General features: G+C 34.4%; 1 protein-coding gene across 2 annotated transcripts; it reads left to right on the top strand.

Moving 5' to 3' along the window:
• Positions 1 to 1087: 1087 nt before the first annotated feature.
• On the top strand, positions 1088 to 12779 carry LOC130808092 (uncharacterized). Of its 2 annotated transcripts, none has more exons than XM_057673539.1 (6): positions 1088 to 1903; positions 4196 to 4798; positions 5589 to 6203; positions 6626 to 7152; positions 8046 to 8588; positions 12416 to 12779. In XM_057673539.1, exons 1-6 carry the CDS (start codon positions 1270 to 1272, stop codon positions 12458 to 12460), a joined length of 2967 nt encoding a protein of 988 aa, XP_057529522.1. In that variant the 5' UTR covers positions 1088 to 1269; the 3' UTR covers positions 12461 to 12779. The 2 variants fall into 2 exon arrangements, with proteins under 2 accessions (XP_057529522.1, XP_057529521.1); XM_057673538.1 differs by having other exon boundaries at positions 1169 to 1903; positions 5592 to 6203.
• Positions 12780 to 14424: the final 1645 nt, after the last annotated feature.

Genomic DNA, 14424 nt, shown 5'->3' on the forward strand with positions numbered 1-14424 from the left:
CTACCTCCCACCGACACCACAAAAACATCACCTTCCCAGCCCACTGCACACCCGACCACCCCAATCTCAGAAAAAGCCTACCACCACTCTACACACCTAACATTAGCTAACCCACCGTCTGTTCTCCAACCATCACATTTTAAATTGGTTTTCATGCCGCCGACGTCAAGCTCTAGACACCAAGTACAACCATCTCACTAGTTGGATGGCACTCCTTTGGTTATTAATTTGGTTGTGGGTGGCTTTAATTCTGGTAGTGGTTGTTTGAGTTTCATTGGGTTGTGTATTGTTTTTCATTTGTGGTGATAGTGATGGTATTGGTAATGGTGATGTCGAAGTTTCTGGTAGTGGTAATGGTAGTGGCAGCGGGTTATGGTGGTGACATTGTTAATTAATTGATTATATGGGAGACAAAATAAGTTTTCTATAAATTAGAACTTTGCATAGTATTTCCATCATAACTGGAGCCACATGTCGAGTTAAATCGAAGTCGGAGTATGGTTAGAGCCTAATTTGAGTCAAATTATCCGATTTTGATCTGATTTTAATTCAGTGTTAAATTATTTTATTGGATTCGAAGTCTACATTTATTTCTCAAACTCGAATTAAAATTTTCTCCCTGCGAGTCAAATTCAAATCTAACTGATATCTAGTATGCAGCCTTTTGTTTGATGCTTGCTGTTGGTTCTTAGATTAATGAAAAGTCGTTTTCATTCTCCAGAAAATGAGAACTTCGGATTATGTTCGACTGCATTCTTAGCAGAAATTAAAAAAGTAATGAGATAAAAAAAACAAGAAAAGAAAAAAAGAATTTTTATTTTCCATTTCATATGTTGAGCTACTAGACTTAGTTATTCTCATCAATTGTTAATGTGATAGCCGCGAGATAATCTCGAAACAATTAGTATTACTTTATATTTACATAATTTATACTTAGAAAATTGTTAAAAATAAATTTACTTTTATTCGATTCGTTGAAAACTAATTTAAAATATTTATTTTTAAATATACTCACCTATTTTATATAATTAATAAAAATAAATAATTATATCAAATTGTTTAATAACTTACAAAAAACCTTAAAAATAATTAGTTTATTTCCAATAAATCAAGTAAAAATTAATTTATTATTCACCATTTATCTTTATTATTTCTATCCCTCCAAATTTATTATTGAAAATCACGTATTATACCAGAAAAATGTCACTCTTACTCCACTGCCCATTTGCATAAGATGCCAAATCAAGAAATTCCTTTATCCGATTATCAATGATGACCATGGAAACACAAAATCCACTCAAGGAAGCAGCCATTAGAGGAGATGTAGGCTTCCTAAAAAACTGTATTGCCTCCAATAAACCACACCATTATTACTTAACTTTGTTTCCAATCAGCCATTCCGAAGCTCGAATTCATGGCAACATCTTCCATTTAGCCGCTTTAGAAAACAGAGAACATTTCATAAGAGTGGCAATCGAGCTTTTACCATTTCAAACCAAACAACAGCTTATTCTCCAACAGCGCGACGAAGAAAAATCAAATCCTTTACACTTAGCAGCTTCAATCGGTAATCAAAACATAGTAAAGTTGTTTTTAAATGTGTTTCGATCATCTCCATCTTCAGAATGTGATGGGAAACCATGGTTACAGAAGAATAATTTGGGACAAACCCCTTGCCATATCGCTCTAACAAGTGGTCATGAAGATTGTGGGTTGGAAATACTTAGAATGGATATGGAGTTGGTTTGTAATATGGTTGATAATGAGGGTAATAGTTTGCTTTTTGCAGCGGTTGCTGAAGGATTTAGTATGTTTGCAATGGAGATTTTGAAATTCGCTAATAGGTTTAGTTGTAGTGGATCTGATGGATATACTCCTTTGCACTATGTGACATGGTGCTCAGGTATGTTCAACCATGTTTTTACTGTTTTTGGGTTCCAGATCTGTTTATAATAGTCCTGTTTTGCAATTGATTTGGGACAATTGAAGTTTTATAGTTCTATATGCTAAATGAATTATCCTGTTTTGATTTAATTGAAGTTTTGTAGTTTTATATGCTAAATGAATTTGTGTGTCTTTGAACAAGTACTTGTATGCTTTGACTCGGACTTAGGAGTAGCACTGATGCTTCACAGATGTGTATTGTTGCTGATGGTGACAGTGGCCTTGGCCATGGTGGTGGTGGTGAACCTTTTGGTTCAATTATATCTGGTAGTGAGTTTAGTGACAGTAGTGTCTAGTGTCTAGTGTCTAGTGTCTTCACTCATGATGTGTTGTTGGTCCTATGCTCTTGTCATGTAGGTAGCCTCCTTCATAGAAGTGGGTGTGGACGTGTGGTCAATGGTCATAAGATTTGAAGTGGGTCAAGGGTAGATGGATGTTGATTCCTGCACTCCCTTATCTAAACCGTTCATTTTCTAATTTGAGTGATATGTTCTTTGTTACCATTAGTGTATCTCGAACACACCCACTTCCTTAAAAAAGTAGTTTACCTACATTTTAAATGTGATGTTCCAAGTACCAAAGACATCTGGGGAAATGATGGGGTGAGCAAGAATATAACTCAAACGAGCCGTCTACAAGGAGGACGCCTAATGGTCTTTAGAGAAGTTTTCTAGGACAAGCAAAGTGGGTGCTCAAACTAGCACAATGTTTGGTCGGACTGGCATCCGTTGTCAAAACCTTGAGAACTGGGTCTAGTGCACAATTTTGTTTTGAGGGGTTCGAGTAATGAACAAACTTTTGTGGTCTTTTAGAAAGCTTCGTGAAGCATGGTTTCAAGCGTGGTGAAGTGTGAGCAATTGTTGGTGCTGATCAACCTTTAAGAGAAAACAGAGTAAAACGAGAAGAGAACATCACCATTGAGGGAAAGCAATTTTGAAGATCATTTCATTGTTTGGTGAGTGTAGCTCAAGATGAAAGCTTGCTAAAGATTAGTTGAGTGTCCAAACACTTATGAAAGGAGTGCAAACACTATAAGAACCAAAGAGTTATGTGCGTTTTGTATTCCATTGTATGAGCAAACATCATTGAATTTGTTTGAGCTTGGTGTGGAAAACATATGGTGTTTTTGTTAATATTGTATTTGAGTTGTAATTGTGCATTTTACATGAAAGATATGCAATACATTTTGGTTAAAGTGGTATCATAAGATACTCATTAATACATGACTTTCCGTCAAGTCATTTTCACCTTGCTCACATATATTTGTATGCTTTTGTACCCCCTTATGCTTCCCTTTTTTCCATGGTTCGATTTCACAATAGTTGATATTCAAACGAGATTGCGAATCCTTAGGGTTTCGAGAGGTGTGAAATTGGAGAAAGTTTAAGACTTCAAAGATAATGGAAGTGATTGTGTATCTTGAGGGCTTGTTGAAACTAATGGGGCTTGTTAAATGAAAAGGGTCCTAATGAGAGGAGTCCAATGAGACAACTAGAGTTGAAGGCATTTTTAAGGGAGTTTTAATTGGGAAAGATAGTTTATTTGCAGCGGTAAGGAACATAGACAAATGATAAAGTCTTTGTTATTGGGATATACAAATCGAAGGGGCAATTGGGTGGTATTGGAGAGGTAATCCATCAAAGAATGGTGTTGAGGTGAAAATCAAAGTCAAGAAGGCAAGAGTTGAGTATGCGGATAAGGTTTGCTATTATTGTCACAAGTCACAATATAGATAATTATACTTGTAAGAAGTTGAAGAGAGACCTTCAAACGTTAAGACTTTTGGAGAAGATGAAGAAGCCTATCATTTGTTAGAGATGACAAGCTACTTACTAGGTTGACGAAAAACCTATTGGAGAACGTGACCTTGCCTAATATTCAGGAAGATGAGGTGAAGACTATTGGAAAGGTGTATGTGAAGACGTACAATGACATTGTGAGGTGGTTTGGGGATGTGAAGTACATATCCAAGATAATGAGGACTTCAAGCTCAATGAGGAGATTAATGATGATAGAGTACACAATCAAGACTCATGTCATGGAAACTTAAAGTTGGCGAGAGAGATCTTAGTGCTCTTGAAAGATTTGGCATATCAAAGATTATCACTTCCTCTCGCATCAAAATTAGCTGCAACATTAAATTATTTATACTATTTAATTTTATATTAAAAAAAGATTCTTTGTAAAAATCTGTGAATCTTGATTTTACTTTGATGTAGTAGTTCTCATAGAAAACATGTCTCAATTGCAGAAGGAGAAGACATTTGTAGGTTGCTGTTGAAAAGAGATCTAAAGCTAATTAGACAAATATCTGTAGATGGATTTTCTGCATTCCATATTTGGGCAAAGCAAGGTAAACTATGGCCATTTGAACGTCTTCTGAAGAGCATTGATATTATCCCTGATGTCAGGAGGGTTTTTGTCGACTTAATCTTTATAACTGATTATGAGAAGGGTTTAAACCCTCTTCATGTTCTGGCTACACATACTTTTAACGAACACGATGCAGTCGAAATAGCACAACTCCTTACAGATGCTTACAAACTGGAAACAAAAACAGAAGGATCGAGCATCTCAAGAGATGATGCTCCATGGCTGGCACATGACAAGGAAGGATGCACACCTCTGTCCATGGCAATTAAGAATGGATATGAAAATTTGGCAATGTATTTCTTGTTGATGGATCACAATGTGCTAATGAAGTGTAAGGAAAATGCTTTGGTTTTGGCGATCAAAAAGGGTTGTCATGAAGTTGTGGACTTGATTTTGGAGATAGTAGATAAGCATGGCTGGAGAAGACTACTTACGGATGATGAAGAGTGTAATGCGTTGCATCTTGCACCATTATGCAAAAGTGAGTACAACTTTATCTCTAATCTCTTTTGATTAGCAGGATAAAGTCAATTTCTTTATAATTCCTGTTTCTTTTTTTTTTTTCTTAATTATATTCCAAATCTCCAATTGTGGATTAAGGGACATAGTTTGATGGACAAATTTATTTCGAATTAGAATTAGTATTGTTGGCTATTGCTAGTATTGCCACAAATTTTCTTATGTATTAAGATTGTTTGGTTGGTTAATACTGAATCGAACTTAATTTTATACACTCAGCTTATTCTTATGATCTTATCGATTTTCTATCATTTTTCTTCTTAGTGCTTATTGATTTTTTGAGCATTTGCACTACAGGCTAAGTTCAGATAAGAGTCAACATGATGAATCATTGTAGCATTCTAAACTTATTTCAAGAAATATAAGTTTTGGTAAGATCCAATAAATTGAATGATTTGTTTAAGAATAAACTCAAATAACATATAATAAGCTATTCTTGCTAAAATGGACTTTTATTAACTTAGATTTGTGAAAATGTTTTGCAAACATCTTTGTTTACAAAATGACACCTATTAACCAAAAATTGGTTAAATTTGTATATAAAATGCCAGTGTCATTTGTTTTTGATAGAATCTAAACCAAAATGTGAATTTATATTGAAATAATCATTTTCTTTAAGATTATTACTTTTTAATGGTACAATTTGCCAAAACAAACTTACAAGTAATGTTTCCAAAAGATGAGTTTTAGAAAACTATACTAGTAAAATTATATACTACTCTATGTGACAATAGATCCATGTTTGAATGTAGAAGGATCATTTAAGAGACTGCTTGACAGGCAACCAGAGTTGTTAGAAGGAGTTTCCAAAGACAATACTACAATATTACATAGTTGGGTAGAGATAGGTGAATTATGGGCATTTGAGCATGTATTTCTATGCAAAGAAACTGATCATCAGTGTAGAATTGATTTCATCAAACTAATTTCTGCTTGTGATCATAATGATCGGAACACACCTCTTCATGTTGCTGCGAAAACCGCGCATGAAGCAACAGAGCAACTTGTGAAACTCCTTGTAGAAACTTACAAGGCCGAGACACCTAATTGGGTGTTCCGTAGACCACTTTCCTTACCATGGTTACAACAGAATAAAGATGGTGATGGACCTATGCACGTAGCTTTGCGTCACAAACGTGAAAAACTTGCCTTGTATATATTGTCACTTCATAATGATAGACATATCACGGAACTATTGGATTACTACGAGCCAGTGCACAAAACTGTTTTCCTAGCAATAGAGAAGAATTGTTTTCTAGTTGCCAAAGAGATATTGACCAAAATATTTCAGAAGGAAAACTGGTCTAAATATGTTACAGATTCCTCTGATGGGCGCACTGTCTTGCATCTTGCTGCGAATTGCATTGGTGAGCTCAACTTGTACTTTTTTAGCATCCAAATTTTGTAAATCAAGTTTGTGCATCAGTAATATAAATTGACTTATAATTCGTGGTGCATTTGGGTGGTGATAAGTACATGATATATGCATTAAGGGTTTTATTGAAATAGAGAAGGTAGTATGCTTGTCTGATTGACTCTGATAAATAGTATTTTTGAATGTTGTTTTTCTATAAAGCACTACTAATTAAACAAACAATTTTGTATGATTTTGAAATTTACTTTGTTCAATCTTTATACCACCTAAAATATTATACAACATTTCAATTAATGGATAGTTTCCTTGCTGTATCAAATACACCTTGAGGAAAATAATAATGAGCATCATAATAATATGGCATTTCTGTTTGATCAACAAAAGCTTACTTCAAGATTCTCATTGTGAAATCAGGCGAAGAATTCGGTAGATGGTTGGTTAATGAAGCATCAGTGCTCATCAACCAAGCTGATAAGAACGGCACTACAGCTCTGGAGGTTGCATCTGAAGTCGGTGCTGCATCTTTTGTTAAAGCAGTCTTAGAGAAGGATTCTGGAGTGTTTAATAGTGCACCACTGGCTTGGGTAAAAGCATGTGCCAAAGGCCACATATCAGTTATTCGTGTCTTCATAGACTATTATCCTGGAAAGTTTAGTGATCATTGTATTCAACATCAAGATTCACCGTTGCATCACATACAACTTCGAAATATAACAGCATATGAACAGTTTTTCGAACTTCCAGGCATGAAAAATCTAATCAACGTTCAAGATTCTCAAGGAGCAACACCTTTGCATCAAGCAATAAGAAATCGGAACATTTTGTTGACTGAAACCTTACTCAACATGGATAAGATAAGATACAACATCAAGGATCAGGAAAATCAAACTGCTAGAGATTTGTTGGAAGAAGCTTGTGAGTGCAAGGAACAACCTGAATGGGTATGTTTCCTTCGTTGAATTTATCTCATTGAAACTATGCTTATTATTTATACTATGTTCATAAGATCACAAAAAATAATACTCCCTACAATTCAATTTAGTTGTCTCATTTGTTTTTTGGCACTATTCTGTAACGCATGATACACTTTCAATTAAATACGTATATGGAAGACGAGGCAAGAAACAGATGAGCTGAGCTGAGAAGCTGGAAATATGTTGTAATATGTTGTTGCTGATTTTTAGGAGTTAGTTACATAGCTGGGTTGGAAGTTGTTATGTTTTTCTTGTTGGGGCGGCTTTCCATAATATATATAGAGGGACTTGGGGGCTTTCTCTTCATGAATGTATTCTGATTAGTGTCTTTTCACCAGGAGTCGAAGCAGCTCGAAATACTTTATGTGGGTAATATGTCAAAGAGTTAATAATCAGATTCATTCTCCCATGTTTTGTCCATTTGTGTTCCGTCTGTTCTTGAAAGAATCCTTTTTCTTTTCTTGCTGTTTAACTTTCTATCTTGTTAATATCCTGTATAACATATTTATCAATCACTATTATTTGTAATTTGTTATTAATCTATTAGTTTAAACATTGTCAAGTGTTATGATGTTTGATTCGTCTCAATGTAAAAATTGGTAATATCAATTTATTATAATTTTTAATTATATTTTAAATTAGAGATATCAAGGCTTGGATAAGTACATTGGCATGTGATCAAAATGAAATGGAACAACTAAATTGAATAGGAGGAAGTATGATCGAAAAATGTAAAAGGGTTGAAATATACAAAACGTTGCACGATATATGATCAATTTATGAAGCCTGATGAATTTAAACTGCATTTTTACATCTAATCATCGCACAATTCTCTTCTTTTAACCTTTCTGAAATTGTAGGACCATATGTGCAGAAGTATTGGATTTGATCCGAGGATAAAAACTTCATACTTTCAACATAAGACGAATTTGTTAGATGTTCGTAATACACTATCTGTGGTGGCAGCTCTACTAGCCACTATCACATTCACTGCTGGATTCACTCTCCCAGGTGGATTTAATCAAGAGAATGGAGAAGCAATATTGGCTAAGAAGGCAGCTTTTTTAATTTTTATCATATCTGATACGGTAGCAATGTGTTGTTCAATGTTGGTACTGATATGCCTCATATGGTCTATGGTTTACGATTCTAATAAGTCTCTGTTCTTGATTGATCGAAGTATGACGTTACTGATGGTAGCGCTTTACTGCACATTATTGACGTTTATGACTGGAGTTTACATAGTTATCTCCCCAAAGTCTCTGTGGGCGGCCATCTTTATTATAGTCATCTGCTCTCTCATTGGAATTTCAGCTAATAGGACTTTTTTGTACAAACTCCTAGATAAGTTCATTCCTTCTGCAAACAAGGAGCCTGGAGATCGATTTCGTTTACTGGAAATGGTAAGTTTGTTATGCCTCCTGGATCCCATAATGATTTCGTCAATTTTGCTTTATTAAATAAAATTTCCGTTCATTTTTGTTAAGTAAAGAAATGTAGTAGTACCAGAAAATACAAATTGACAAGTTAGGCCTATATTCTAGTGAGACAAACACCGAGATATCCTAGGAAGGACCCCTGACTAGTGATAGAATTAACAGAAACCGAAACAGAAGGAGACTGCTTCCTTGTGTTTCTTCATTGAATGGATGACCTATTTATCATCATCATACCCAGTGTATCCCGCTCATAGAAAACTATGATCAGGGTTTGGGGAGGGAAGAACGACGGCTGCTCATACCCATAGAGGAGAGTGCGGTCAAAGAGTCTCTTGGCTCGAGAAAGGTCTTCAAAGAGAGAGAAACCTGCAACATACAAATAGAATAAATAGAATACGTACAAATAACTAAAAATAATGATAAAAGTAAAGAAAGAGGTAACGAGCGATAATTAAAGGCAATGAACAATAACAATCGATGGGTAAAAAGGACGGGTTTAGTAATCTAAGACATGAATAAGGTGCCGCCAACTGCCTCTATCCCTGGTCAGGTCCTTGGAGAGGTGAAGTTCATGCATGTCACTTTTAATCTGTTCCTCTCACGTTCTCCTAGGTCTTCCTCGACTTCTCTTGCCCTCCACTATGATGCATTTGATCCTTCTTACTGGGGCGTCATGCGTCTTTCTCTGCACATGTCCAAACCATCTCAACCTGTTCTCCCGCATCTTTGCGAAGAGAGGTGCAACCCCTAATTTCTCCCTGGACTCCTGGTTTCTTTTCCTATCCATCATAGTATTGCCACACATCCACCTCAGCATACGCATATCTGTTACTTCATATAAAATGTAATTCATGATTGTCTAGGATCAAGGAATGAGATTACATCTCATGATTGATATGATTGATGTTATGTAGGATAGTAATCTTTGACTATACAAGATTGCTAACAATGTTGATACCCCCCCTCCCCTCCCGAATTGAAGCAGGAGGGTCATGGATAACTCGCCAAATAGGATTTGTTGTAAGCCTTGGCGAAGACATCGACTATGAGAAATTGCAAAGGGACATAAAGAATTATAATCTAAACATGGGTCACTTTCTCTTGGACGAAATGAATAACCTATTGAATATCTTTGGTGCACTCATGTTGAACTGAGTTGTGAGAGAAATAGATGGTACTGAGTGTGTCAAAACTAACCGAAGTGGCTTTGTGGGATGGAACATGATAGTTTTAAAGTTGGTTTCGTCGCCAATGCGACTCAGTAACTACATTTATGACACTCTGATATTCTGCTCATACTGGAGCAGGAAATAGCGGTTGGCGTTTGGCGGAACATGAGATGATATTATCACCTAAGTAGACAGTAGACACTAGATGCATTAACCAGATGTGGAAGCGTCAGTGTAGGCAATAAGTGAGCTGGTGGTGAGCTTGTGTAGTAGATGCAGTCAGTATTAAATAGTCCATTTGATGCACCATAGAATGTGTTAGATGTGGCTTATAACCTCGATCAATTCTTGGTGTAGTGTAATGATGTTCTTAAGTGAGCTTAAGGAGGTGTCGATACTTGTGGCTTGATGATTGAGCATGTGGTATGAATGTAGAATTAAAAAAAGCATGTTGATGGGTATGGAATAGCATATAGAAAGCTAGGCTGCTGCACTGTTGGACAGACACGGAGACAGACAGAATGCCACTGCAACCCATTCGAGCGTGCACACACGGCTCGACCCAGTCCAGCATCACCTCTATTCTATCTTTGAATGCGGCTGACGTGTTGGCTGTTTTATATCAACCTTTTGACTGCACATGCTCGTGGCATTGTTAAGTCATTTAGCTTTGTTATCTTTAGTATAATTACTCATTACAGCATCATTTACATTGTAATTAGACCCTTATCATTAAGTGGGGAGATTAATCTAGTGAGATATAGAAACAGAAAATTAGGGTGAGTGAGAGAAATTGTGGGTTTTCCCAAACATCCAATTCTGACCGACTCTATATGTTAGAGTTGGATAAGAGTATAATCATAAATTCTAAACATCAGTAAGATTGTCTTTCAAGTAGAGTTTTATAGTCCAAGTTCAATTTAATCTTTGTATTTTCCCCACCTAAATTGAGTTTTTCTTTCTCTTTTGTTCTTGCATTTTGATTTTCGTTTCTATGTAACTTTGTTATGATTGGACAAGTTAAGGTGAGATACCTTGCCAAATTACGATAGAATGTAGGGTTGTCAAAAGGATTGCTAAAAGTAGCACTTTACCTGCCCTTGGAGTCGACTGGTGTGGCAGCAGGCTTGCAATAGGACATTTTATTCGACACAATCTGGAATCTTAGAGTTATAGGTGGAAGGAAATTTTTTAGAGGAAGGAGAGACATGAATACCTAAAAGTTAGTGAACTGGTCTAAGATCCTTCAATACAAATTTGAAGCCTAGCAGAGATATACGACGTTGTCTGGGTTTATTTAAGGAGGTCTTCAAGATAATATCATCACTTAGAATAGAAAATGGGCAATATTATCGTCTTAGTAGTATATGAAGAGAGAATGATCATACATATTTTTGAATGAAGCCAATGGAGAAGGTGTAATCAATTTGATGGATGTGCCAGTCTGTAGACAATGCAAGAGCGCGTTGCATATCGAAAGCATGTGGTGTAGATGGCCTTTGACCAAGTGTTCCTTTCTTGGAAGAAGTATGACACAGAGTGGATGTGTATGCAATGAACTAGTAATTTGGAATAATTGATTTACGAAAGGGTAATTGCATAATTACTTGTCGGTGATAACTTGGAGAGTAAGTTAGTATTAAGTGTTAGCTTTGTTATAAATAGGGGGAATTAGGGAGCTACTATCATCATTAAAATTGTTAACATTTGTTGGGTGGGTTTTTTACTCATTTTAGGAGATCTCAAACTTCTCGAAGTGCTTGATTTATCTTGTTAGTTTGTAATCATCAATTTAATACTATAATTTCTCTTTTGTCACTTTTATTATTTTATTTCTATTTTACTGTTTTAATCCAATTGGTTAGTTCATAGCAGTGTATTGCCGTATTGGCACGGTGGTGGAATTTGTGGGCCAAAAGTGCAATTAGTGTGACCAAGGGAGTGTTCATATTGTAGCTGTCAGGGAAGAGTTACAGGTCCTTAGATTACTATAGGTGTTTTTTGTGGGAATTTTCATAGTTCATTAGTTTTATATGGTTATCCAATGGATTTGTTATATATTTCTTTGGAGGATATTTTAGGAGTTTACCAATTCTTAATTTAACCTGAGCACAATGAGTATATTTGGATAGAATTTTAAGAGGGTAGTGAATGAAATGGATGGAAAATAAGATGGTGGTGTGCTTTTCTTTCATTTTATTTCCTTTGTTTTAAAGGATTTGTTTACAAAAAATGTGAAAAACTCTTTCCTTCAATTTCGCTTCCTTCATTTTTCTTACAGGTGTTCAAAACATACTCGATGATTCGATATTTATCCGATCTTATAACCCGATCGATTTGACCTGAAATAAAAATGTATTAATTATTATGTAAAAACCAACATTCAATTTTGACCGACCAGAAATTGACCCGATGAACTGAATGAATACCTCTAAATTTTTCACCTCTCAGCTTTTGCTATCCAAATACAGAAAATTTCATCCGTGGATCCTCCTCTCTTTCCTTTTTTGCCATTTCCTCTCATCCCTAGTAGATATGTTTCTTAGTTGCATGTTTAAGAATTTTTTGAATTCAGAATTACTAATGCATGAACTGATTGTATTTGTCTATTGGTAATTTCAGGGGAAACTTTGCAGAGCAGGCAATAGCTGTTTAAAATGCAATTGAATTTCTTTGGTGTCTTAGCACTTGTAGATTGTATATACTGTATAGTGTATACATTTCTTAGGCCATAAATTTTGTGATTTTTTTTTGGGAGAAATATTATTCTGGACAAAGAAATTTATTTGGTGTTCATTTTCCTGTTTTCTGTACACTCCTCGTTGTGTATTAGGAAGTTGCTGCTGCTTTCGAACAGCTTCATTCTTTGCTTTGTAATTCTTCACTAGAACACTGCAGTGTATCAACATTTTGATCTAGGGTATGTTTGGCAAACGGTCGTTGGTTGAAGCTGTTGGCTCATGGTTATACTAGCTGATTAGTCACCTGTGTAAGTGTTTGATAAAAATTAGTTGTTAGTTGTATTATTCTTTTTTGCTACTAAGTAAATTAATGCATACGGTTAAAGAAAGAAGAATTTTACGTACATTAGCAAAATGCATCGTTATTGAGGCTTAGTTGCCTCCAATAATAAATAAGGATGTTTAAATTGAATATCGGATTCAATTGATGTGGATGTTTGGCATCCAGTAAAATAATTCAAATCTGATTCGAATATTCGATTTTAAATCGAGTATCTAAATCGAAATTTTTTAATTTTGAAAATCAAATCAAATATTTGATTTCAGGTCAAATAATTGATAGTCTGGATCAAGACTTTCGGGTAGAATTATTGTATTAATAATTTGTTGTATCTTTAAAATAACAAATCACAATTGACTAGTATAAAACATAGTATTTATAATATTATAATTTTAATTTGTTATGCTCTAAATTTATATGTTTGGGACTTTACGTTCTTTAATCAGTAATGCCGTAAGTGCACAGTGAATCAAAGCAATCAAAATATATATGGTAGTAATCCTTGGCCTAAGCCAAAATAAACCTACTCACTTGTGGTTGGATTTTTGCTAAAACAAGATGGAAAATAATGAATTTATAATATACTTGGTGATTCTAATATCTATAATCAAAACATGAAACAACAAAAAAAACGATGTAAAATATAGATAAGTTGAGGATAAATTGATTGCATGGTTTTAATTTTTTGTTTACTTGTTTTATTTTATTTTAATAATTATTTTTATTAAATTAATTTATCCTTATAATATTTTTTAAGTAGTCTAAGTTGAACAAAATCTTAATTGACAATAACTTACAGATATATTTGAGAATAATAAAATTATATGAATAGTTATAGTTATTTGATTTTCATAAAATTGCACTTCTTCGTTTCGAATATTATTCTATGTAGGTTTATAAGTACAATTTGGAGATAAATTAAAAAATAAGCACAATTATGAGAGATTAAAAAATAAGCACAATTATGAGAGAAATTAGGAAATAGAGATAAATTAGAAAGAGAAACAAGTCAAAAATAAAGAAAATAAAAAAAAAATTATATTCTCCCTTATTTCCTTTTAGTAATAATAAATAAGGGAATTTTTATTTTTAAAATATGCATGGAAAATTTTTTTTACAGGAGTACCGGTTTGATGTTAGCAACGAACAAAATTTTGCTTGATATTCTAACTAAATTTTCTCTTATACACTGTTTCCAACAACAATAGATACATACTTAACCTTAGGTTTGAGCGGAAAACACTTACTTTAAAAATTAAAATTTTTCAAAGCTTTATTTGAATTGTTTTACAATAAAACCTTATCCCACCCAGCACACAAACAAATCAGGATGAAAAAAATCAAAATTTGTACGACAAACTAAAAAAGAATCTTTTCCCTTAATATTGCAATTTGGGAATTATTTCCCATCCTATGTTAATGGGAAACTTATTTTCTTTGACACCTTCCACGTATGATGGGTTGGAGAATTTTTTTTACTTTTTTTTTTAGACATAACCGTCATTGAAGAAAGCGGTTTACTTTGAACTTCAAACTAAAAAACGTTTTTTTTTGGATGACGGTTATCCTTTAGGCAAATGTATTATAACAAAACCCCTGTGTCAAATAAC

This window comes from Amaranthus tricolor, chromosome 3, assembly GCF_026212465.1.
Source record: "Amaranthus tricolor cultivar Red isolate AtriRed21 chromosome 3, ASM2621246v1, whole genome shotgun sequence".
NCBI lineage: Eukaryota > Viridiplantae > Streptophyta > Magnoliopsida > Caryophyllales > Amaranthaceae > Amaranthus > Amaranthus tricolor.

Bases quoted from the DNA above. Each gene is read 5' to 3' on its own strand.
- LOC130808092 (XM_057673539.1), top strand. From the start codon at position 1,270: ATGATGACCATGGAAACACAAAATCCACTCAAGGAAGCAGCCATTAGA. The intron at 1,904-4,195 runs GTATGTTCAACC...TCTCAATTGCAG, and splicing joins CTATGTGACATGGTGCTCAG to AAGGAGAAGACATTTGTAGG. The intron at 4,799-5,588 runs GTGAGTACAACT...GTTTGAATGTAG, and splicing joins TCTTGCACCATTATGCAAAA to AAGGATCATTTAAGAGACTG.